The 24,413-nt window shown below is 40.7% G+C and overlaps 1 protein-coding gene across 1 annotated transcript; it reads right to left on the bottom strand.

Annotated features, from left to right (window-relative positions):
* Positions 1-686: 686 nt before the first annotated feature.
* LRRC39 (leucine rich repeat containing 39) lies at positions 687-22,434 on the bottom strand. Its single transcript, XM_080693178.1, has 7 exons — positions 22,316-22,434; positions 21,960-22,065; positions 18,128-18,284; positions 7,143-7,279; positions 3,781-3,926; positions 2,600-2,752; positions 687-1,038 (listed from the first exon to the last, which is right to left on the bottom strand). The coding sequence occupies exons 1-7, from the start codon at positions 22,426-22,428 to the stop codon at positions 870-872; spliced, it is 981 nt and encodes a 326-aa protein (XP_080549304.1). The 5' UTR covers positions 22,429-22,434; the 3' UTR covers positions 687-869.
* Positions 22,435-24,413: the final 1,979 nt, after the last annotated feature.

Genomic DNA, 24,413 nt, shown 5'->3' on the forward strand with positions numbered 1-24,413 from the left:
TATGTGGGATTAGGTAAGGGTCCAATTTTATTCTTTTCCATGTAATTATTATTTTTCAACAATATTTAGTTAAAAGATTATTATTTCCACCACCAAATGTTCGTGGAAACCTTGTCAAAAATAACTTGACAATATAGGGAAGAATTTAGCTCTAGGCTTGTATTTAACTCCAATGGTTTATATATCTGCCTTTAGAACGGTATTACACTGTTTCAATTATTGTAGCTTTATATGGTTTGAAATCAGAAAATATATATCTGCTAGCTTTGTTCTTTTTCAAGATCGTTTTGGGTATCTAGAATTCATATTCCATATTAGGATAGATTTTTTTCTGAAAAATAAATATATGAATATATGATAGTTTCACCTAAAAAAACAGAAAAAAATATGCTCTGGTAAGAAAGAAAGCAAAAAGAAATATTGAAATGTTATCTTTAAGTCATCAAAAGCTTGGTATCAGACAAATGAAACTGTTATGTGAGATTAACATTTTTAATTTTGGATAAATTGCTATAATACTAGATGTCAACCACTAAGCCAAGCATGGGAAGGAGGGATGGGGAGGGAATGGGGTGGGGATCGGGTGGGGGCTGACTGGGCGATGTGTGCATGTATGTTTACAAAAGTTTGTATCCCACTATGATGTATGAATACAGTGCACCAATAAAATAAAATTAAAAAAAAAAGCCAGCCTCAGCTATTTAGTGAGGCTTTCAGCAACTTAGTGAGACCCTGTTTCCAAATAAAATATAAAAAAAGGTTTGGGAGTATAGCCCAGAGGTAGCCTCTGAGTTCCACCCCCAGTACCACCAAAAAAAAAAAAAAAAAAAAAAAAAATTATATGCACATTCCTCTACCAAAAAAAAGATTTAATGTATGCTATATACAGCACTCATACCTGCTCTTCTCCGTGACTCCTGTATGTACGTGTGCATAAACTGAAGGCCAAATAGTTCCTGTTCCTCTTCTTCATCTGTGTTTTCACTAGGAGGTAGTGTGACTTGCAATTTCAGTGGGTTGTCTCTGAAGTTGACAAACCTAGCAGTTCACCAAAAAAACACCATTTTTATAGTTGCCATAGAAGTATACATTTATTTTCCTGAAGAAAGATGTAAATTACTTTTTTAAAATTTTTTGCGGTACTGGGGATGGAACCCACGGGTATTCTACCTCTGAACTATGCCCTCAGCCCTGTTTTTTATTCTTTATTTTTTGAAACAGGATCTTACTGAGTTGCAAAGGGCCTCATTAAGTAGCTGAGGCTGTCTGCAAACCACGATCCTGCTGTCTCAGCCACCCAAATGCTGGAATTACAAGTGTGTGCCACCATGCTCAGCTTTTAATTACTCTTTTTTTAAAAAACTTGTTTCAATAACTGAACATCTTAGTCAGATGTTATATATCCCAAGAATCTTTAATTTTCTTTCCTAGAAGAAAAATATATTAGTTTTAAACAACTTGTTTTCAAATCTTTTTTATTTTTATTATCTTTTTCATAGTACTGGGGATTGAACCCAAGGCGCTCTACCTCTCAGCTACACCTCCAGCCTTAATTTATGTGTTTTTTTTTTTTAAACAGTGTCTTACTAAGTTGCTGAGGGGCTTGCTAAATTGCTGAGGCTGGCCTCTAACCTGCCATCCTGTCAGCCTCTCAAGTGCTGGGGTTACAAGCATGTGCCACCACATCCAGCTCAAATCTTATAAGAACAACTATTTGTTCATGACATATATTTAATGTGATATAACTGAACTTTTAAGAACACTTTTAATGTATCTTAAATGGAAAATTAGTGCTATGAATTTAGTTTCTGCCTACTTCATAGATTATATCTTGTTTATCATTGTGTTTTCACCATCTACCACAAAGTTAATATTTGCTGAATAATAAATGAGTGAATGAATGATTTTGGTGTGGCAATTTTGGTTTTGGTTTATTCTCTTATTCTGTCAGGAAATTAAAATTTGGAAGGGAAATACTTGGAGTTCTAACAGTACTCAGTAAAATATTTATTTTTAACATGATTGTTTTTACATTTGTAGTTATTTAGAAGGAAAATGATCAGTATTTTATGCTTTTGGTTTTGATATTACTAATGTAGTTTGTTTATAGTATAAAGATAATTTTTGTAAAAATGTCACCAACAAGACATTTTTGAAAATCAGTAAATTCCCGTTCTGTCTTAGTCTCAGGAATTCTTTGGGGGAAAACTTAAACCCATATTAATAATTTTTTTTGTGTGTGTGGTACTGGGGTTCCTGGAAACCCTTCTACCTCTGGGCTATACTCCCAGACCTATTTTATATATTTTTTTATTTGGAAACAGGGTCTTTTAAGCCACGAACCAGCGCGATCCTCCTGTCTCCGCCTCCCAAGCGTGAGGATTATAAGCATGCACCACCACACCTGGCCCATATTAATAATGTAATAAATTAATATAACTTAATAATTTAGTATAAATCACACTGATCAAATTATAGAATTTCAACTTTGAAAAAATTTTAAATATCATAAGTAAGACCTCAAGTTTATTAACAATCTATATGACTTTGTTCTGTGGGCAGAAATGAACATGTTGCTTTTGTGTCTTACAGCTTTTACCTCAGACTTTCCATTTCCCCCATGCATACTGGGATATCTTGCAGTTTGTTGTTGGTGAGAACAAGAGTACCCAGATTTTTCATATTGCTGATTGTTTCTGGCAAGCATGTTATTTCATTCCGCTGTAGCCATAATGTGTGCAGACTTTGCATTCTAAGGAATTAAAAGATTTCTGTGATTAGTCACATAAATATGAAAAGTCATTTTCTTCTTACCTGAAAGGTGAAAGAAATGTCATCTTTAACAATATCTCTTTTAATGATTTAACTGACTTCATATTACCTGATTATCAGAGAAACTATATCAGGGAGTTCATCTCTACAGTATAACTCGACTATCGTGTGGTAGTATAAATCAACATATTTTAGAATTCTTTACTTTTTCATTATTTTCTTAAAGAAATGATATACACATTACCTGAATCTTAAAGAAAATATCAGTAATTATTAATATGTCCATTTAGAGAAAAACAGTATGCATAATAGTTTATAGCATGGACTCCGGTCAGTGTGCCTAGGTTCTAATCCTAAGTAGTTAGTTAGCTCTCGCTGATCTTGGGCAAGCTAGCCAACAGCTCTGTATGCCGATTTTTTTTTAGGGGGAGTCTGGGGATGGAACCCGGGGTATTCAGCCTCCGAGCTACACCTCCTGCTCCATTTTGTCTTCTTTACTTTGAAACAGGGTCTCACTAAGTTGCAGGGGGCCTCACTAAGTAGCTGAGGCTGTCCACAAACTGTGATCCTCCGGTCTCATTCTCCTGAAAGCTGGGATTACAAGTGTGCACCACAAGGCCTGGCTTTGTGGTTTATTTTTCTTTTTTTTAATTCTCATGTTAATAATTGCAATTTTACATTATAGTAAGGTTCAAAATGATTTAAACATATGCACACGGTTCTTGGTATAGTTCCCTCCACATCCCACTCTGACACCCTGCTCTCCCTGTACATCCTATCAAAACCAGTAGGAATACCTTTATATATTCCCGAAACATTATGTTAACTGTTTTCTTCCTTATTCTCTCTTTTTTCTGCTCCCCCATTTCTTCCCCAATTTCTTTGATTTATCCCAAATCCCCTATGTTTTCTATTTTCTCTCTAGCTTCCACAGGTGAGAATAGTTCTTGTTTTGCATAGGTGGTTTTAAGGCAGCTGTCAGTTGCATAAAAAGTTAATCTATTTTACCTTTCTATAGTATCAGGAAGATGTTCAAGCCTGTTGCTTCCCAAGTCCAGCCACTCAAGGGCAGGCATGTTTAACACAGCATGAGGGATTGTAGTAAATTGGTTCATGCTCAAATCAAGGTGAGTGAGTTTTAACAGATGGCTGAGCTGAAAAGAAAAGGAAGGTTTCTAAAATACATGTCCACAACATAAACTACTAGAAGACTCACTGATGAAGGAGACATATCACAACAAAGAATGCTTGCATTACACGTGGACTTTATTTAAGCATAGTATTACACAACAAATTAAACATAGAAATAAAGCTAAACTTAGCATGGTGGCACATCCTTGTAATCCCAGTAGTTGGAAGGCTGAGACAGGAGGATCATAGGTTCAAGGACAGCCTCAGAAAACAGTGAGACTCTCATCAACCTACCGAGCGAGACCCTGTTTCAAAATTAAAAAAAAAAAATTAAAAATAGGGGTAGAGGTGTAGCTCAGAGGTAGAATGCCCCTGAGCTCAATCCCCAGTACCACAAAATAAAATAAAATATGAAAAATAAAGCTAAGGAACTTCCAGTGATATATATTGCCTCTACTTGGGGTTAGGGACATAGCCCAGGGGTAGAGCAAGTGCTTAGCACATGTGAACTCAATCACCAGGACCAAAAAAAAAGAAATTGCATCTATTTAAAGAAAATTCATAGCCGGGTGTGGTTGCACATGCTTGTAATCTCAGCATTTGGGAGGCTGAGACAGGAGGATCACAGTTCACAGACAGCCTCAGCTACTTGGGCTCTTTGCAACTCAGTGAGACCCTGTTAAAAAATAAAGAATAAAAACAAATCAGGCTGGGGGTTTAGCTCAGAAATAGAATGCCCCTGGATTCCATCCCCAGTACAGAAAAAAAAAAAAAAAACTTCATCTTCCAAAATAACCAGGTTCCAGAGTTAAACAGACCTGAGTGGCAAGAGGTTTTTTTCTCTCCTGAGAATAAACATTATCATATTTTCTTTCATGACCATATTTCGCTGAAAATTATATGGGGCATTTATTGAAACTTTGTGCCTGGTGATTTATGTATACTATCTCAAACATTTATTGCTTAGAAATTCTATATTTTAAATAAACAATGAAAAATCTTTAAGACTAATATAGCATAGGCTGGGGTTGTGGATCAACAGTAGAATGCTGGGTTGTTGTGGAGGGGGTACTGGGGATGGAAGCCAGGGGCATTCTACCTATAAGCTACACCCCTGACCCTGTATTTCATTCCTTATTTTGAAACGGTCTCACTGAGTTGCAAAGGGCATCACTAAGTAGCTGAGGCTGGCCGTGAACCCAGATCCTCCTGTCTCAGCCTCCCAAATGCTGGGATTATTATAAGCGTGTGCCACCATGCTCAGCTGATAGAGTGTTTTTCTAGCATGTGAGAAGTACTGGATTTAATCCCCACTAACACACACACACACACACACACACACACTCTCTCACACTCACACTGGCTGGCTTGTCAATAATGTTAGAATCTTGATTTTAGAAGATTGAAAAGATAATAAAGCAATCCAGGCATGATGGTGCATACCTATAATCCCAGGATTTGGGGAGGCTGAAACAGGAGGATCCCAGATTTGAGATCAACCTCAGCAACTTAGACCTTCAGCAATTTATTAAAATGCTATTTCAAAATAAATTATTATTTTTATATTTATTTATTTATTTGTTTATTTATTTATTTATGGTGGTACTGGGGATGGAACCCAGGGGCCTTGTATCTCTGGGCTACACTCCCAGACCTATTTTATATTTTATATGGAAACAGGGTCTCTTAAGCCAGCTGAGGCCAGCTTCAAACCTGCGTGATCCTCCTGTCTCAGCCTCCCAAGCATGGGGATTACAAGCGTGTGCCATCATGCCTGGCTATTTCTTTTTTTTTTTTTTTTTTAATGTGTGCGTGGCACTGGGGATTTAACCCAGAGGCATTATACCTCAGAACTACATTGCCAGCCCTATTTTATTTTTTATTTTGAAAGTACTGGGATGTGCCACCGCTCGTGGCAAAATATTTTTAAAAGGGCTTGGGTATAGCTCAGAGGTAGAATATTCCTGAATTTAATCACTAGTACCAAATAAATAAATAGAATTTAAAAATTAAAAATTGATTTACACTTATAATAATAGATAATTCTTTTCATTAAAATTCTTTTGTGGCCAGGCATGGTGGCACACACCTGTACTTCCAGTACTTGGGAGGCTAAGACAGGTGGATCACAGCCAACCTCGGGAACTTAATGAGGCCCTCTGCAACTTAGTGAGATCCTGTTTCAAAAATAAAAAATAGAATTGGTCTGGAAGTTTAGATCAAAGGTAGAATGCCCCCTGGGTTCCATCCCCAAGACCACACACACATAACACATACACACATACACACACACACACACACACACACACACACACACATATATATATATATACATATATATGTATATATACATATATATGTGTATATGTATATATATATTATATATATGTGTGTGTATATATATATATGTGTGTGTGTGTATATATATATATATATATATATATAATCTTTTAATGTGTGTGCATTTGATACAGGAAATGGAACCCAGGGGCATTCTTCTTCAGAGCTGTGCCCACAGCCCTTTTTTTCTTTTTCTTTTTTGTGATACTGGGGATTGAACATAGGGGAATTCCACATCTAAATTACACCCCACTAGGCTAGCTACGAATCTGCAATCCTGTTGTCTCCGCTTCCCAAGTACTAGGATTACAGGCGTGCACCACCACACCTGGCTCTCCAAGCCCTTTAATTAAAAAAAATTTTTTTCTATGTATGTGATGCTAGGGATTAAACCTAGGGACATCCTATGTCTGGGCAGAACGCCCAGCCCTATTTTATTTTTTATTTGAAAAAAGGGTCTTGTTAAATTGATGAGAACCTTGCTAAGTTGCCATGAATCTGAGATCCTTCTGTCTTTACCTCCCAAGTACTGGGAATACAGACTTGTGCCACTGCACCCAACTTCACGAAGTATTCTTTCTGAAATAAAATACATGGCATTTCCTCCTTAGTTTTATTTTATTTTTGGTGGTACTGGGGTTCCTGGAAACCCTTCTACCTCTGGGCTACACTCCCAGACACCTGGTTTTTATATTTTTATTTGGAAACAGGGTCTCTTAAGCCAGCGAGGCTGTCTTCGAACCTGCACAATCCTCCTGTCTCTGCCTTCCAAGTGCGGGGATTACAAGCATGTGTCACCACGCCCGGCCTCCTAAGTTTTATTTTTAACAGTCATATAATTAAGAACTAAATCACTAGAAGATGGAAAATAATATCTTAGACATTTAGATCTTTCTGACCTCTTGTGGAAGATCACATATATCTCTGTTAACAGCTAGTTCCAGTTTCTCCAAGCTGGCACAATTACTTAGTTCCTTGGGGACAGTCTTGATTTTGTTGTAGCTAAGAATCAGTTCCTGAAGTCTAATGAGCAGTCCTATAAAACAATAATATAGAATAGAAAGCCAATGGGCACAAAATAATGTTTTGCAGTTATTATTACAGCATAAATTACTGGTATTGCCGGATTCACAGTTCTTATTTTCTTCTGTGTTCCAAGTCTTTGTCCCATTTCTTCTTTATACAATGGACAAGTTTATCAGAGAGAGAGAGAGAGAGAGAGAGAGAGAGAGAGAGAGAGAGAGAGAGAGATAAAGAGAGGGAGAGAGAATATGAATGAATTTCCACTTTTTTATTTTCATTTTGTTTACATCCCAGGATGAGAGTGTAGCTCAGTGGTAGAGGGTTTACCTAGCATGCACAAGGCACTGGGATCAATCTCTAGTGGTGTAATAAATAAATACACTATATACTGAACAGTTTTTCCCTGTGGGGATTCCCCCCCACCCACCCACCATTTAGCAAATCTTATTTTTCTTTATTGCCTTCAGCCAGATCTAAGAGTGTATCAGGAAGCTTGGTCTGCAAAGAACAAGAAACAGGCTGGAGTAGAATAAAGCAGGTCTCTTTATTCACCAGTGAGGCTTAGTGAGCAAAGCTCTGGGTCTGAGCCCCAAATGCTGTCATAATACAGAATATATAGGCCCAGAGAGACAGTTTTGATTGGATCAATAACAGGCAGGGGTACAAACACAGGGGCTCACATCAGGTTTCATTTTCACTTCCTGAGCTAGGTTTCCTTTAGCCTCCATGTGGCTGGGACTAGGTGGCACCACTTTGGGCTCTTCTTAGTTGGGACTGGATGATACTATCTTGGGCCCCATATGTCTGGGACCAGGTGGTGCTATCTTGGGCCTCATGTGGTTAGGACTGGGTGGCACCATCTCCGTGGACTTAGCTACTTTATCTTGTGGTCTTAAGTTGCAGGGAGAAGCTCTGCTTTTTCACCTCAGAGCAGACTGTGAAAAAGCTTTATTCTTCTATCTTGTCCCTAGCTTTTAGCCCAACCATCATCTTCAAGAACATAGCCAGGCTCCTGCCTCATTCCCCCCTTTTGAGATTTCTCAACATTCTTAGTGAGAAGTTCTCAGTTTTTGAGATTAGAGTATAAGGGTGGCATATGGAGGTGGGACCTTTTTAGCTATTGAGGTTTCTATTATTCATTGGATTAAGCCCCTGGTATACGGTATGAAGCAAAGTCTGACAGGCATGGCTGAATTCCACCCCAAAAGAAAAGGAACAATTTGTGCTTGCTGCTGGCCACTGGCCCATGCATAGCAACTGCTTTGTTGGCAGTTTTTACAGAGTATTTAACCCTTTTCAGCCATGTGTTTTTTTTCTCCAAACCTGGTTTCTATTTTCAAAGACTGTTTTAGTATTTTTTTCATCTATACTATAGTTACTTTGGTTGGACTATTTTTTAGCCCCCATAGTAAAGTTTGGTTGAAAGTTACAGGATTAATACTCGGAAGGGACAAGATGGCAGCAGCCGCAGCGACGATAACTGGCAGTGGCCAAATAGGACATGTATTCCTCTGAGAAACCCCAGTCATCAGATTTTGGTTTAATATTTGATTGGGACAAAATATAGAGACATTTTTAGCCATGACTTCCTACCTAAAATATAAGAGAGAAGAGACAGAACTAGATGGCAGAGATGGCAGCAGCAGCCAGTATTCGGGAGAGGTAGATAAATCCAATTCAACTTGCCTTGAACTGTTGGAGAAATCTCCCCCAAAAATACTGCTCCTGCCCCATATGCTCAGGAATTCTGGACAACATACTATGTAACAAAAATGCTTGGGAGGAGAGCTAAGATGGCGGCGGCGGCAGTGGCCAGTATTTGGGAGAGGCAGGTAGATTCATTCTAATCTACTCTGAACTTTTGAGGAAATCTCCTCAAAAGTAGACTGCACCTGTCCCACATGCTCAGGAACTCTGGACAACATACTATGTAAGAAAAATGTTCGGGGCGTGTCAGATGGAGCTACACATAAGTGGGTTGGCTGATGCCACATGTCCCGGGAGCCAAGGGCGCTCCTGGCCGCCATGCTCTTCTGCGCAGCGCTGGGGCTGGGTAAACTTGGAGCAGCAGAACCCGCTCTCCGTGGAGAAGCTGTGGGCCTCCACTCTTGGCAGGGAGATAAAACACATTGCTACTAAGTACTTGGGCCACCAACTCCTGCAAAAGACACATACTGTTTTCGTTTATTAAAAAATATTGAAGAGGGAGGAAGATGGCAGCAGCTGCAGTTGCAGCTGCAGCGGTGACCATGGCCAAACCGGTGTAGGTTGGCAGCTGCTGAATAGGACATGCATCCCTCTGAGAAACCCTGGACAACAGATTTTAATTTAATAGATGATTGGGATGACACAGACACATTTCCAGTCATGACTTCCTATCTGAAATATAGGAGAGAGAGTGGAAAATGGCAGAATTAGGGGCAAATCTGCAGCGCAGCACCTGCCACTGCAAGAAAAGTGATTTTTGGAGGCATATCCCAGAAGAGATCAGAAAGCAGACTGCTCCTGCCACACATGAACAACAATACTTAACAAGAACATAATCTAGGAGAGACCAGGAAGGCGGCGGCGGCAGCCAGTATTCAGGAGAGGCAGACAGATCCAACCAAATCCACCTTGAATTTTTTAAAGAAATCTCCCCAAAAGTAGACTCCCCCACATGCTCAGGAACTCTGAACAACATACTATATAAGAAAAGTTTCATGGATATGCACCAAGATTGCGGCAGTACGCTGGCCAGTATTAGGGAGAGGCAGACAAATCCAACCAAATCCACCTTGAAGTTTTGAAGAAATATTTCCAAAAGTAGACTATTCCTACCCCACACGCTGAGGAACTCTGAACAACATACTATGTAAGAAAAAGTTTCGCGGAGATGGACCAAGATGACGGCAGTGGCGGCGGCCAGTATTCAGGAGAGGCAGACAGATCCAATCCAATCCACCTTGAATTTTTGAAGATATCTCCCCAAAAGTAGACTGCTCTTGCAGCACATGTGCAGGAATTCTGGACAACATACTATGTAAGAAAAATGTCTGGGGTAAGTTGGAGGGAGCCCTGCCCATATTGCTGGGCCGGCTTGCTGTGCCGGGTGTGGGGGGAGACCTCAACTCCTGGGTGCCGCGCTCATCTCCGCTGTGCTGGAGGCCAGGGTGTGCTTGGAGCAGTGGATCCCGCTGTCCACGGTGAGGCTGCGAGCCTCTGTGTTAAGTGGGGAGATAAAATCCATTGCTGCTAGGGAATTGGGCTCCCAGCTTCTGCAAAAACATGTGCTGTTTTCTCCTACTTAAAGATGTATATATATATATTTCTTTAAGTAATATATATATTTCTTTAAGTAATATATATTTCTTTAAGTAATATATATATTTCTTTAAGTAATATATATATTTCTTTAAGTAATATATATATATATTTCTTTAAGTAATATATATATATATTTCTTTAAGTAATATATATATATATTTCTTTAAGTAATGAAGGGAAAAATGGGAACCTCTGTAAATGTCCTGCCCACAGTGACAGGGACCAGAGCCCACTGTGTGGTGAGGCCAGGTCTGGAGCCAGCAAGGCCGGGCCCAGAACCTGCTTCAGGGCAAGGCTGGGTCTGGAGCCAGCGAGGCGAGGCCCAGAGACTGTTGTGCGGCAGGCCTGGAACTGGGGCCTGCTCCACAGCAAAGGGCCAGTGGGTTTCCTCAGCTGTGTGGCCAAGAAGCACTAGAAGCTGCCACTGCCTCACCAAATCTCTCAGTAGATTTCCAGATCCAAGTGACCTCTATTAAAAAAAAAAATGGTTGTGAGTGGATCATCTTCTCAAAGTTACTCACCTTCTGGCTTTCAGGTTTTCAGTAAGTGGGAATAAGTGTGGAGAAATAGAAACTCTAATACATTGTTGATGCTATTGCAAGTTCATGCAACCACTTTTGAGAACAGTGTAGAAGATCCTCAGAAGAAGGAAAATGAACTTACCATATGATCCAGCAATACCACCTCTGGGTATCTTCCAAAAAGAATGAAAACCAAAATACCAAACTAATGCATGAACAACCATGTTCATAGCTGCACAGTTCACTATTGCCAAACTGTGGAACCAGCCAAGATGTCCTTCGACAGATGAATGGATTTCAAAACTATGGGATATGTACACATTGGAATTTTGCCCAGCCATAAGGGAGAACAAACTTATGGCATTTACAGTGAAATGTCACAAAAAATAAGAAATCAGATGCTTTTCTTAATGTGCATAATATTAGGGAGAAATGGGTAACAGGAGGAACTCTAGATAAAGAAGGGACCCTACAGAGGAGCAATGAAGGTGACATCTGAGGGGATAAGAGGGAGGATAAGGGAAACTCTTTAAAGCACATGATGTACTTAAACATATCAAAGTCAATCAGGAAGCCAAGCATGGGTAGGAGGGAGGGGGAGGGAAGGGGTTAGAGACTGGATAGGGGCTGATTGGGTGATGTGTGCATGTATATCTCCACAAGTTTTTTATCCCATTGAGATGTATGACTACAATGCACCAATAAAAATTTATATAAAAAAAGAAGCCAGGCGTGGTGGTGCATGCTTGTAATCCCCGCGCTTGGGAGGTGGAGACAGGAGGATTGTGTGAGTTCAAAGCCAGCCATGCTGGCTTAAGAGACCCTGTTTCCAAATTAAAAAGTATAAAAAATAGGTCTGGGAGTGTAGCCCAAAGGTAGAAGGGTTTCCAGGAACCCCAGTACCACCAAAAAAAATTATATAAAAAAAAGAAAGTTACAGGAAGAGGGGTTTCTGTCAGTGGGGCTGTAGGGCTATTTGGCCCAATAAGCTGTAAACTGAAACAGCCAATGTCATTCTTTCCAGAGATGTCTGCTCCTAGCCAATTGACCCCAGAGGCTACAACTGGCTTCTAGTCTATTGTTTTGGGTTATCAATAGTTAACAGCAGGGGATTACACTGATTGTTTTGACAAGCTTAAGGAGAAATTTTCCAAGCAAAGTAATTCTTATTCTGTAGGAGCTTTTATGATGGGATCACCCATCCCATATTGTCTGTCTACCTTTGGTATTTGGTGGTCCACCGGACATTGTCCTAACTAGGACAAGACTGAGTCTGAGTGTAACCTGAACCCAGTTTAAGCCAGAAGTATCTATCAGCCTGTGTGAGTTGTCACTAGGCTTCCAAGCTGCCACAAGATATAACCTGACATGCATTAAACTTGCTGCCAGTTTTGGTTACGTTAATGGTGATGACTGTAAAGGCAGGCTGCAGCAACTCTAATAGTTCTCTCCACAGAGTGAAAACAGCCAATTGTTTCTTCAACTTAACAATATAAAGTTAAATTGTGCAAGCAAGTGATAAAATTAAGGCCACTATAAACCCCACTAATAGAGTCAATCCTAAAGCATTTATGGAATAAAAACTAAGAGTATTCATTTTGTGGCATGATATGTAATGCTCCTCAACCTTCTGCCATGTGTAAACCAGTCAGCTTCTGGATGTGGTCGGAGCAGGGCAGGTCATTTTTCTCAGGATTTGGCTCTCCAGGTTTTCTGTTAGCAGACTCTGAGTTGTTGCTGGGGTTGTTGGCTCCAGGTTTGCTGGCTTCAGGTGGCTATGATGGACCCAAGCTGCAATATCCTCAATTTTTACTCCCATTGAGTGGTTAGAATAATGAGAAGAGTCTCTCTATTTTGCCTAGAGGAGAGCCTGATTCCATTCTTTAACTCAAACCATGTTTCCAGGCTTATAGGGATGGCCTGGGGTACTTAAACTGACTGATGTCCTGTCTAGTACCCATTTATGTAGGTTGTGTGTGACTTTACCTAGTTTTCATATAAGTTTTTGAATTTCTAACTCTCCTACCTTCCACAGCCTTTCTGGCAGTCGTTGGAGGATAGGAGGGGATTGAACAAACATCATTCGCATAGAGAAAATACCCTGTTCTTTTGGTGGGAGTGCATCTAATTCTGAACAGGACTAACAGTAAAACTTGAACCCAAGTTAGCTTCCTCATATATTTTTTTTTCTAACCCAGTTTTGATAGTTCTGTTCATTCTTTCTACTTTGCCTGAACTCTGTGGCCTATGTGCAAAATGCAGCTTCCAGGTGATACTGAGGACAACTATCATGTCCTGGGTGACCTCTTCAATGAAGCCTGGTCCATTGTCTGACCCTATGTGTAAGGCAGCCCATGTCTAGGAATGACTTTTCTGAGTAAAGCACAGATTACTTGTTGGTCCGTTTCTGTCCGACAAGGATATGCTTCTATGCAGTCTAAGTGACCCAGCAGTGGAACTGGATAGTCTGGCATATATAGGAACTTGTGAATGATTTTTTCCCCACTAGGATACATTTGCAGGAGATGAAACATAACTGCTGGGAGGCTTTTCCCATTGCTACAATTGCATCAGCATGTTAGTGAGGGGGGGCTATCAGACTGGTAACCACTGAATGCTCTGCTCCAGTGTTGACAAGGAACTGGAGATTGTGCCCTCAATTGTCATTCGGACGCCTTTTGGGGGCTTCATGTCCTGGTCCTCTTTAGCCATCAAATAAGCTAGCCTGGCTGACTTCCAGGAGAGCTTCTGGGGAGGAGCCCAATGACTCCTCAAGTGGCCCTAGACCTTTCCTACAGCATTTATCCTTCCAGTGCCCAATTTCCTTGCAGAATGCACATTGGTCACAGTGGAGAGGAGTCCTCTTTTCTTTGGATGGCCCTGGGCATCAGGGATGAGAGGTCCCTCGACCTGTCAGTTTTTGGTTGGCTCATCATGGAGCACTACATTCCATGCTGCTGCGATGAGGTTGACTTTTCTTTGCATTTTCCAATCTGCTCATTTTTCTCCAATATTGTAGCTGATGGAGACCTTGTTTGCTACATCAAGTTGCTGGAAGCATTGTTCCTCTGAGCTACACCCCCGCCCTCTATTTTAGTCTTTTTATTTTTTGAAACAGGGTCTCACTGAGTTTCGAAGGGTATCACTAAGTAGTTTAGGCTGTCTGCAAACTGTGATCCTCCAATCTCAGCCTCGCCAATGCTGGGAATTACAAGCGTGAACCACCATACCCAGCAAGAGACCTTAAGTTTTTAAGTAGGATCTGCCAGCACTAGCTAGCATTGGCAGTGGTAGATTTAGTGGTGGTGGTGGTGGTGGAGGGGGTGCTGAGGGCTTGTCGGTGGTCCAATCAGATGTTGCTGTGGGGCTGGCACAGGAGGATGGCAGAGTTGGGATTCTGCTTGCCAAACAGGATGGCTGCTCAGATGGGCCAGAAAGTGGTGATGGGTGAGGAGGTGCTGAAGGCGCTAGTGTAGCTGGCAGGTGCTGTAGTGTCTGGTAGACATAACGGTGGTGGCAGGCTTTTGGACTTTCCAAAATGAGTAATAGTTGGGCTTCACCTGGTTGCTGCCTCCGATTTCCTGACTGACTTCCTAACTGACCACTAGAGTCCTGCCTTTTGGTGACTAAGATCTGGGAGATTGGACCTTACAGCCACGGAGGCAGGGCTTCTGAACCACCCAGAGCCAGTGTCAAGGTAAGAGAAATGGTCCAAATGTCTGAGCTGCCTGTGGTGTGATTCCAAATGCATTAGGTGACAACTGGATCTAATGAGTCTTCTGATGGCCAGTCTTCTCCAAAGGTTGGCCATTCCACCTGCACAGAGTGGGCAACCTTCCTGGGATTAATTTGGATCCATAATCATCTATATAATAATTTACAAAATTTCTGATTGTGCTGGTATTGGAAAATTGCTCTGGTATTAATTTCCAAAATGTAAAAACAGTCAAAGCCTGGCTGCTGCATAGGCACTTGGGCAGGGAGGGGCAGCAGCTGTTACACTGCAGAGCTCCTCTCTCTCTCTCTCTCTCTCTCTCTATATATATATATATATATATATATATATATATATATATATATCTCACTTTCACTCTCACCTTTGTTCTAATGATTAACCTATAGTAAGAATATAAAGGAAATTAAGGAATTTAGCCTTAAAATCCCTAGTAACAGTTGAAGCCTTTAACCCTAAAAATACATAGAGGCAATCGGTGCCTCTGTTTACCTCCTCTCCTTTGTGACTCAGCCTTGGTATAGGAGAGGCAAACTCCATGTGCTGCTTCAAAGCACCCATAGTTGGTGAGCAACCAATACAGCCCAATACAAAAGAGGTGGAAACAAGGTAGATTATGGGCCCCTGCACTTAGTAAGTACACTGTCTGGAGACAAAGAGGCACCACCTTCCTAAGAAATAAGTTACTAGCCAGCCAGGCGTGGTGGTGCACACTTGTAATCCCCGCTCTTGGGAGGCTGAGACAGGAGGATCGCACAGGTTCAAAGCCAGCCTCAGCTACTTAGTGAAGCTCTCAGAAACTTAGTGAGACCCTGTTTTCAGATAAAGTATAAAATAGGTCTGGGAGTATAGCCCAAAGGTAGAAAAGCCCCTGGGTTCCACACTCAGTACCACAAAGAAAAGAAAAAAAAAGAAAGAAGTTACTAGCCCATTGCCTTGGTAACATTGATAAGAACATACCAATAAAAAATCTATTTAAAGGCTAGGAATGTAGGGGGTGCAGAGTTTCACTTTTAGGCTCTCCTGCCTGCCCCAGGCACACTGCTTTTCTTCTCTTTCCTTTCTATTTCCTACTGATATTTATTTATTTATTTATTTATTTAGTGGTACTGGAGGTGGAACCCAGAGGCTTTCTACCTCCGGGCTATACTCCCAGACCTATTTTATATTTTATTTAGAAACAGGGTCTCACTAAGTTGCTAACAGACTCACTAAGTAGCTGAGGCTGACTTTGAACCTGTGCGATCCTCCTGTCTCAACTTCCCAAGCTCAGGGATTACAAGCATGCACCACGCCCGGCTCCTACTGATTTTTAAATAAAGACTGTTTGAAGCTGCACCAAGCTATTAGTTTTAATTTCCCTATTCAACAAATTTTAATTGAATAGAGAAAAAAAAGCCCACAGCACTATTACAACCATAACACTGATCATGAGGTTTAGTAAAATGGCTTACTCTGTTTCCCTCTCATTTCTTCTTAGAGTCTGGACTAGTGCCAGGATGCCTAAGACAGATAATAGACAGCACTCACTTCATCTGTGCCCAGCCATCCTACTCGCAGAGGTATTTTAGCCATCCCTTGGCAATAGGCAGAATGGTATCAACCCCAGATCTGGTTAGACCAAGGACTTTTTAGATACTTGCTGGGCTACTACTTAGCCATTACAGAATGGACCTGGATCCAGGCAGCAGACTCAACACTCGCTTCAGCCCTGTGAGGTACAGACACACATTTGCACTTACCATTCACACACACACACACACACAACTCAAATCCTGAACTAAATTCAGGTTTTGTGTCCCTTGCACACTACTTAAATTCCTAAGGGGGTGATCAGCCCCCTCTTTCACTCTTCTAATAGTGGAACCTGGCTGAGCCTCAGGGCAGCCTACCATGATTCAGATGGCAGCACTTGGACAATGACTTGTTCTGTATCCAGCCTAAGACCTCAGCAGCTGTTCTGGAGTTGAACACTGCCAGGCAAGGTCTCCCACACAATGGCAAAAAGGCCTCCAGCACTCAGTGAATTGACATCTGCAACAGGAAAAGCCAACTCCTGAGACAGAGAGGAGGAGGCAATGTGGCCTGAGTCCCGTCTCCAACACCAGACCAGCCTGAAAGTGCCTCTTGGCTGGCTCGCCAAAATGTTGTAGGAGGATTGATCAAGGGAGAACAAGAGACAGAGACCAGAGTTATTGACCAGTGAAGGCCCAGTGAGCAAAGCTCTGAGTCTGAGCCCTGAATAGTATCATTATACAGATTATATAGCCCCAGAGAGATAGGTATGAAACCCAAGGGCATTCTTCCTCTGAGCCACATCCCCACCCCTATTTTACTTTTATTTTGAAACAGGATCTCCCTAGGTTGATGAGAGTCTCACTACTTGCTGAAGCTGTCCTTGAATCTGTGAAACTCCTATTTCAGCCTCCCAAGCAGTGCAATTACATGCATGCACCACAAAGTCCATGTGAGAAGCAGGTTTTGATTGGACCAATAGCAAGCAGGATTACCAATACAGATGCTCAGGTCAGGTTTTATTTTTGCTTCCTGAGCTATATTTCCTATACTAGCCTCCATGTGGTGGAGAGTGGGTTATGTTATCTTGGGCTCCACTTGGTTGAGACTGGGTAGCACCATCTTGGTAGATTTAGCTGCTTTATCTTGTGGTCTTAGCTGCCAAAAGAAGCCCTGCTTTTTCACCTCATAGAGGAGCCTGCAAAGAAAGATTTATTCATTTTGTTCCTAGGATCTTAGCCAAGAGTTGTCCTCAAGGATATAGCCAGGCTCCTGCCTCAAGCTAAACCGGAAATATTGTTTCCAAAAAAAAATCATAGAACAAGGTCTCCACAGACTGTCCTCATAATGAAATCTCATCTTGACTCACCTCATTAAGTCCAGTAGTCTGAATACCCTGGAAGCTTCAATTTTTTGTTTCCTTTTCTTTCTTCCTTTTTAAATTTCCTTTTCTTTTGTATGGTACTGGGAGTTGAACCCAGTGGATACACTCCTGCCCTATTTTATTTTTATCTTAAAATAGAGTCTTGCTAGGTCAGATTAGAATCTCACTACTTGCTGAGATGGTCCATAAACCTGTGATTCTGTTTCAGCCTCCCAAGTACTGGGATTACAGGCACGTGCCAATATGCCCAGCTGGAAGCTTCAATTAGCATTAAATGTTTAAATTTGTCTTAAGATTCAGAGATATATAAAGATATTTTTATTTGAAGTGTCAAAAAAGCTCAATAAAAAGCACATCTGCAAGTAGAGAAAATAGCACAGGAATAAAAGTAATCTTTCTTACCAATTCCTCGAGGTATCTCTGAAATTGTATTTCGAGATAAATCTAACACAATGAGATTCTGGAATCTTCCAATGAATTCAGGAATTTTCAATAAACCAGTCCTATGAAGTTGCCATTCCTGTAGTTGATTCAGTTTCAGTAAAGAAGATGGAAGATTCTAAGGTAAAATAAATAACAATCATATTACTTAAATTCTTTTTGTATCATGCCACATTGAAGGCTGATAATATTTGATTAATAAAAGTATTTTTTTTGGTGGTACTGGGGTTCCTGGAAGCCCTCTACCTCCAGGCTACACTCCCAGACCTATTTTTTACATTTTTATTTAGAAACAGGGTCTCCTAAGCCAGCGCGTGCGGCTGGCTTCGAACCTGCGCGAAACTTCTGTCTCTGCCTCCCAAGCGTGGGGATTACAAGCGTACGCCACACGCCCGGCTAATAAAAGTATTCTGGAATATTTTTTCCTTACTGAGTTACATTTCCAAGTACTTTGTGTTACTTCTAAGGTTTTTTTGTTTGTTTGTTTGTTTTGTTTTTGCGGTACTGGGGATAGAACCCAGGGGGATTTTAACCTCTGAGCTATACCACCAGCCCTATTTTTTATTCTTTTATTTTGAAACTGGGTCTCACTGAGTTGCAAAGGGCCTCATTAAGTAGCTGAGGTTGTCTTTGAACTATGATCCTCCCCGTCTTAGCCTCGCAAATGCTGATATTACAAGCATGCGCCACCATGGCCAGCACTTCTAGGTTTTAAGATCTTCATTCTTCTTTTGTTTGTTTGATTGGTTGTGTTTTGCTAAACCTTATAATACCAATCATAATTTTTAAAAAGTAACATTTTGATCAATTGTGCACACAGAAGTCAAACCTAAAAATTCTGTCATACTAGGCTTTTCTTTTTTTGTTTGTTTGGTTTTTTAAAAATTTTATTGGTGTATTATATTCATACATCTTATTGGGGTAAAAAACTTGTGTGGACTTACATGTACACATCACCAATTTAACCCCTACCCAATTCCCACCCCATTCCCTCCCTGTCCCTCCTTCCCTTGCTTGGCTTAGTGGTTGACTTCGATATATTTAAGTACATTGTGTGTTTTAGAGATTTTCTTCTTCCCCCCTCCCATCTCCTCATTTAGATTATCTTGTTTGCTCCTCTATAGGATTTCCTTTTTCATCTAGAGTTCCTCCTATGACTCATTTCTCCTTAGCTTTCACATATTAGGGAAAGCATCTGATTTCTTATTTTTTGTGACTGACTAATCTCACTTAGCATGTCCTCCAGTTCCATCCATTTCCCTGAAAATGATGTAATTGAGGTGTTTTTTTTTTTTTGATGGCTGAGTAAAATTCCATTGTGTACATATCCCACAGTTTTGTAATCCATTCATCTTTTGATGGACATCTTGGCTGGTTCCATAGTTTGGCTATGGAGAATTGTGCAGCTATGAACATAGATACACATGCATTAGTTTGGTAGTTTGGTTTCCTTTCTTTTGGGTAGATACCCAGAAGTGATATTGCTGGATCCAATGGTAGATTTGTTCCCATTCTTCTGAGGGTTCTCCATACTGTTTTCCAAAGTGGTTGCACTAATTTGCAATCCCAACAACAATGTCTTAGAGTTCCCACTTCTCCACATCCTCGCCAGCATTCCTTGTTGTTTGTGTTTTGAATGCCATTCTACTTGGACTTAGGTGAAATCTCAGGGTAGTTTTGATTTGAAGCTTTCTGATTGCCAATGATGTTGAGTATTTTTCATACATTTATTGGTCATTTGAATTTCTTCTTGAGTGAAGTATCTATTTAGTTCACTTGCCCATTTTGTTATTGGATGATTTGTTGTTTTAGTGTTGAGTTTCTTGAGTTCTCTGAATATTCTAGATATTAATCTCTATCGGAGTTGTAAGTGGCGAAGATCTCCCATTCTGTTGGCTCTCAGGTGAGTTTCTTGACATTTTCCTTTGCTGAACAGAAGCTCTTCAGTTTCATGCAATCCCATGTACTGGTTCGCCTTTTAATTTGTTGTGCCTTTGGGGTCTTGTTGAGAAAGTGTTTATCTGTGCCTGTGTGTTGCAGTGTTTGACCTATGCCCTCTTCAAGGAGCCTCAAGGTCTCTGGTTTAATTTCCAAGTCTTTGATCCATCGTGAATTGACTCTTGTGCTGGGTGAGAAAGTGGGATTAATTTCCAATTTTCTGCATATGGTTAACCAGTTTTGCCAACTCCATTTTTTGAACAGGCTATCTTTTTTCTAGTGTATGTTTTTTGGCCCCTTTGTCATAAATCAATTGGCTGAAAGTGTGTGGACTTGTTTCTGGGTCTTCTATTCTGCTCCATTGGTCTATGTATCTGTCTTTGTGCCAGTACCATGCTGTTTTTATTACAATGGCTTTGTAGTATAGTTTAAAGTCAGGTATTGTGATTCTTCCTGCATGGTTTTTGTTGCTGAGAACTACTTTGGCAATTCTGGGCTTTTTGTTATTCCAAATAAATTTAAGGAGGACTGATTTTTCTATGTCTGTGAGGAATGATCTTGGTAGTTTAATGGGCATTGCGTTGAATCTGTAGATCACTTTTGGAAGGATGGCCATTTTAATGATATTTATTCTGCCAGTTCATGAACATGGAAGGTCTTTCCATCTTCTAAGATCTTCAATTTTTTTCAATGTTTTATAATTTTCTTTGTAGAGATCTTTTACCTCCTTGGTTAAGTTTATTTACACTTAATAAAAATATTAATAGTCATTTCCATTTTGTGTCATTTTAGCTATTACTATATGATTTTCATTAAGCAGATGGTCATCCATTTATAGAAAATGAGGAACTATTTAATATAGAAGGATTAGAAGGAAAAATATTACAAAGGATTTAAGTTTAGGGAGGGTTATAGCAAATTGAATTTTTTGTAAAGAAATACTGTGAAGTTAGCAGGGCGTGGTGGCTCACGCTTGTAATCCCTGCGCTTGGGAGGCTGAGACAGGAGGATCGTGCAGGTTCGAAGCCAGCCTCAGCTACTTAGTGAGGCTCTCAGCAACTTAGTGAGACCCTGTTTCCAAATAAAATATAAAATAGGTCTGGGAGTCTAGCCCGGAGGTAGAAAGCCTCTGGGTTCCACCCCCAGTACCACCAAAAAAAAAAAAAAAAAAAAAAAAAAGAAAGAAAGAAAGAAAGAAAGAAAGAAAGAAAGAAAGAAAGAAAAGAAAAAAAGAAATACTGTGAAGTTTGTTTCTTTTCTATTGTTCATGCTTTCCGAATCCATTTGGTGAATTATTAAAACTAGAATTTCTAAACTAATCAAGGCATTACATGCCTGTAATCATAGTACTTAAGAGGATGAAATAAGAGGATCACAGGTCTGAGGCTAGCCTCAGCAATTTAGCAAGGCCTTTCACAACTTAGTGAGACCCTGTTTCAAAATGAAGAATAAAAAGCCAGGTGTGGTGGTGCATGCTTTTAATCTCTGCGCTTGGGAGGCAGAGAAAGGAGGTTCACACAGGTTCGAAGCCAGCCACGCTGGCTTAAGAGACCCTGTTTCCAAATAAATAAATAAATAAATAAATAAGAGTGTAAAATAGGTTTGGGAGCCTAGCCCAGAGGTAGAAGGGCTTCCAGGAACCCCAGTACCACCAAAAAAATAAAATAAAATAAAATAAAATAGGGCTGGGGTTATAGCTCAGAGATAGAATGCTGCTGGGTTCAATCTCCAGGACTAAAAAGGGGAAAACATTCTAAGTACTCCAATCTTAATTATTTCATCTCAAAATCATTCCTTCAAGTTTTCCACAAAATGCAGCAGGTGGAAAATCAAATATTACTTTTATAAAGCTTACCTTCCATTCCTCATTTTCTATCTTCAAAATGACTCTTCCATCTTCCCTGACGACCTTTTCTTTGAGCTTAGTTAAGCTTACTCGTTCTTCCCAGATTCGCACTAGCCTGGGGGACCGGGATAAAATTTTGGTTCATAGATAATGACATCAGATGGCATTTTATTTTACATAAGAGAAAAGTTACCCATCTAAAACAACCATTGTAGCTAGGCTTGGTGACACACACCTGTAATCCCAGTACTTGGAGGCTGAGACAGGAGGAACGTAAGTTCAAGAACAGCCTTAGCAAGTAGAGACTCTCATCAACCTAGCAAGACTCTGTTCACAATAAAAATAATAAATGAGTGATGGCATACTTGTGTTGAAATTCCTTCTCTCGCTTCAGGTCTTCATTGTGTTTCTTTATTCGTTTTTCCCAAACTTCCTTTACAGCATTGACAGCCCCAGTACAAACCGCACTCTCTGTCATGATTTCTCCACATGGTCACAGAGTCATCGACTTCATTAAGCGCTGAATAGCAGAATCACAGATGCTATCTCAGAAAGGACCTAATTGAACCAGAGGGTGGTGGAAAAAAACAAAAACAAAAATAGTGTGCTTCAGAATGTCCATCATGCCAGGTACAATGGTGTGTACCTGGAATCCCAGCTAGAGTTTGAGACAGAAGGTTAGTTGTTGTTGTTGTTGTTGTTTTATTTAATTTACTTATTTATTTGCAACACTGGAGATGGAACCCAGGAGCATTCTACCTCTGAGCCACACCCACAGCCCTATTTTTTATTCTTTTTTTTTTTTTTTTTTGGCAGTATTGGGATGGAATGCAGGGGCATTCTACCTTCGAGCTATACTCCTAGCCCTATTTTTTTTTTAATTCTTTATTTTGAAACAACTCCTTACTGAGTTGCAAAGGGCCTCACTAAGAAGTAACTGAGATGGCCGCAAACCTGGTTCCTCCTGTCTCAGTCTTCCAAATGCTGGGATTACAAGCGTGTGCCACCACACCCAGCTCCTATTTTGTATTCTTTATTTTTTGAAACAGGGTCTCACTGAACTGCAAAGGGCCTCACTAAGTAGTTGAGGCTGTCTGCGAACCACGATCCTCCTGTCTCAGCCTCCTGAATGCTGGGATTACAAACATGCGCCACCACGGCCGGCTTCAATTTAGTGAGATTTTTGCTCAAAATAAAATAAAAAGGGCTAAGGATGTAGCTAAATGGTAAAGCACTTGCCTGGCATGTGTGCTGGTGGGGGGGAGAAAAAGAATGTCCATTGTTCACCAAGTACCATAATAATCATAATAGCTAATATTTACCAAACACTCTCTAGTTCCCAAAACTCGGCCTTATATCATTTTGTTTTGTTTTGTTTTATTTTGAGACAGGTCTCATTATATTTCTCAGGCTGGTCTTGAACTCCCAGACTCAAGTGATCCTCCAGCCTCGGCCTCCTTAAAGCTGAAACTACAGACAGGTGCAGTCTGTTGAACCAGTACAGTTTACCAAGTGTTGGTGAAAAAATTGAGATTTAGAAACTCTCACACACCACTGGTGTACTGGTGGAGTTGTAAATTAGTACAACCATTTTGGAATAGGTGCCCTATTGAGGAAGCCCCAGATCCCAGAGTACACTCGCAGGTATCTACCCAATAGGGAAGGGTCTGTCTCCACCAGGAAGCAACAGTGAGAATGTCCCTAGCAACTTTTTTTGAAGCAGTAAAAAATGAGAGAGAGAGAGAGAGAGAGAGAGAGAGAGAGAGAGAGAGAGAGAGAGAGTGTGTGTGTCCTGGAATTTGACATTTCCATTAACCTGGCTGGGTCGCTGGCTCAGCAGGCCCAGCTGTGCGGCTGACTTCCATCAGGTCAGGCTGAGCTCCAGAGGCTCCTTCCCCACACTGCACATTTCTGGTGGTGTCTTGCCACGCGGTGACACAGTGAAGGAGATGGGGGGGGGGCATTTCCAGTGACTGGAACACTAACACTCATTTCCATAGACTGAACCAGGGATGCCCAGTACTGACGAGGGAGAGCCGAGGACCACCGAGGCTGTCAATCCTCTAGAAAGGAGCTGGCGGTGTTTTTTTCTGAGTGGTGAGGAAAGAGTAGTTTGTGGCTGGGTTTTGTGGCCAATAAGTAAAATAAAATAATTGGTTTTAATTGGAATGTTTTTCTAGAGGTCTTTAATTTTGAAATTAGTTATTTTGTATGTTTGTCAACTGTAGATATATTAAAATATGCTCATAAAAATATATATAGATAGGTCAGGGCCAGCCCTGGAAGGATGGTGCCCTAGAGCCTGCCTTGCTGGGATTGGGAAGGGAGGGGATAGCGTGGGAACTGGCCAATTAAACCCAAAATATGCTGCAGCGCTGGGGCACCAGTTTTAGGAGAGGCACCGACTTTGACTCTTGGGGCCAGCTGGTAGAGGGATAGACAAACATCAGATATTAGCAAGAT

The sequence above is a fragment of the Muscardinus avellanarius genome, assembly GCF_963383645.1.
Source record: "Muscardinus avellanarius genome assembly, chromosome: 3".
NCBI classification, from domain to species: domain Eukaryota; kingdom Metazoa; phylum Chordata; class Mammalia; order Rodentia; family Gliridae; genus Muscardinus; species Muscardinus avellanarius.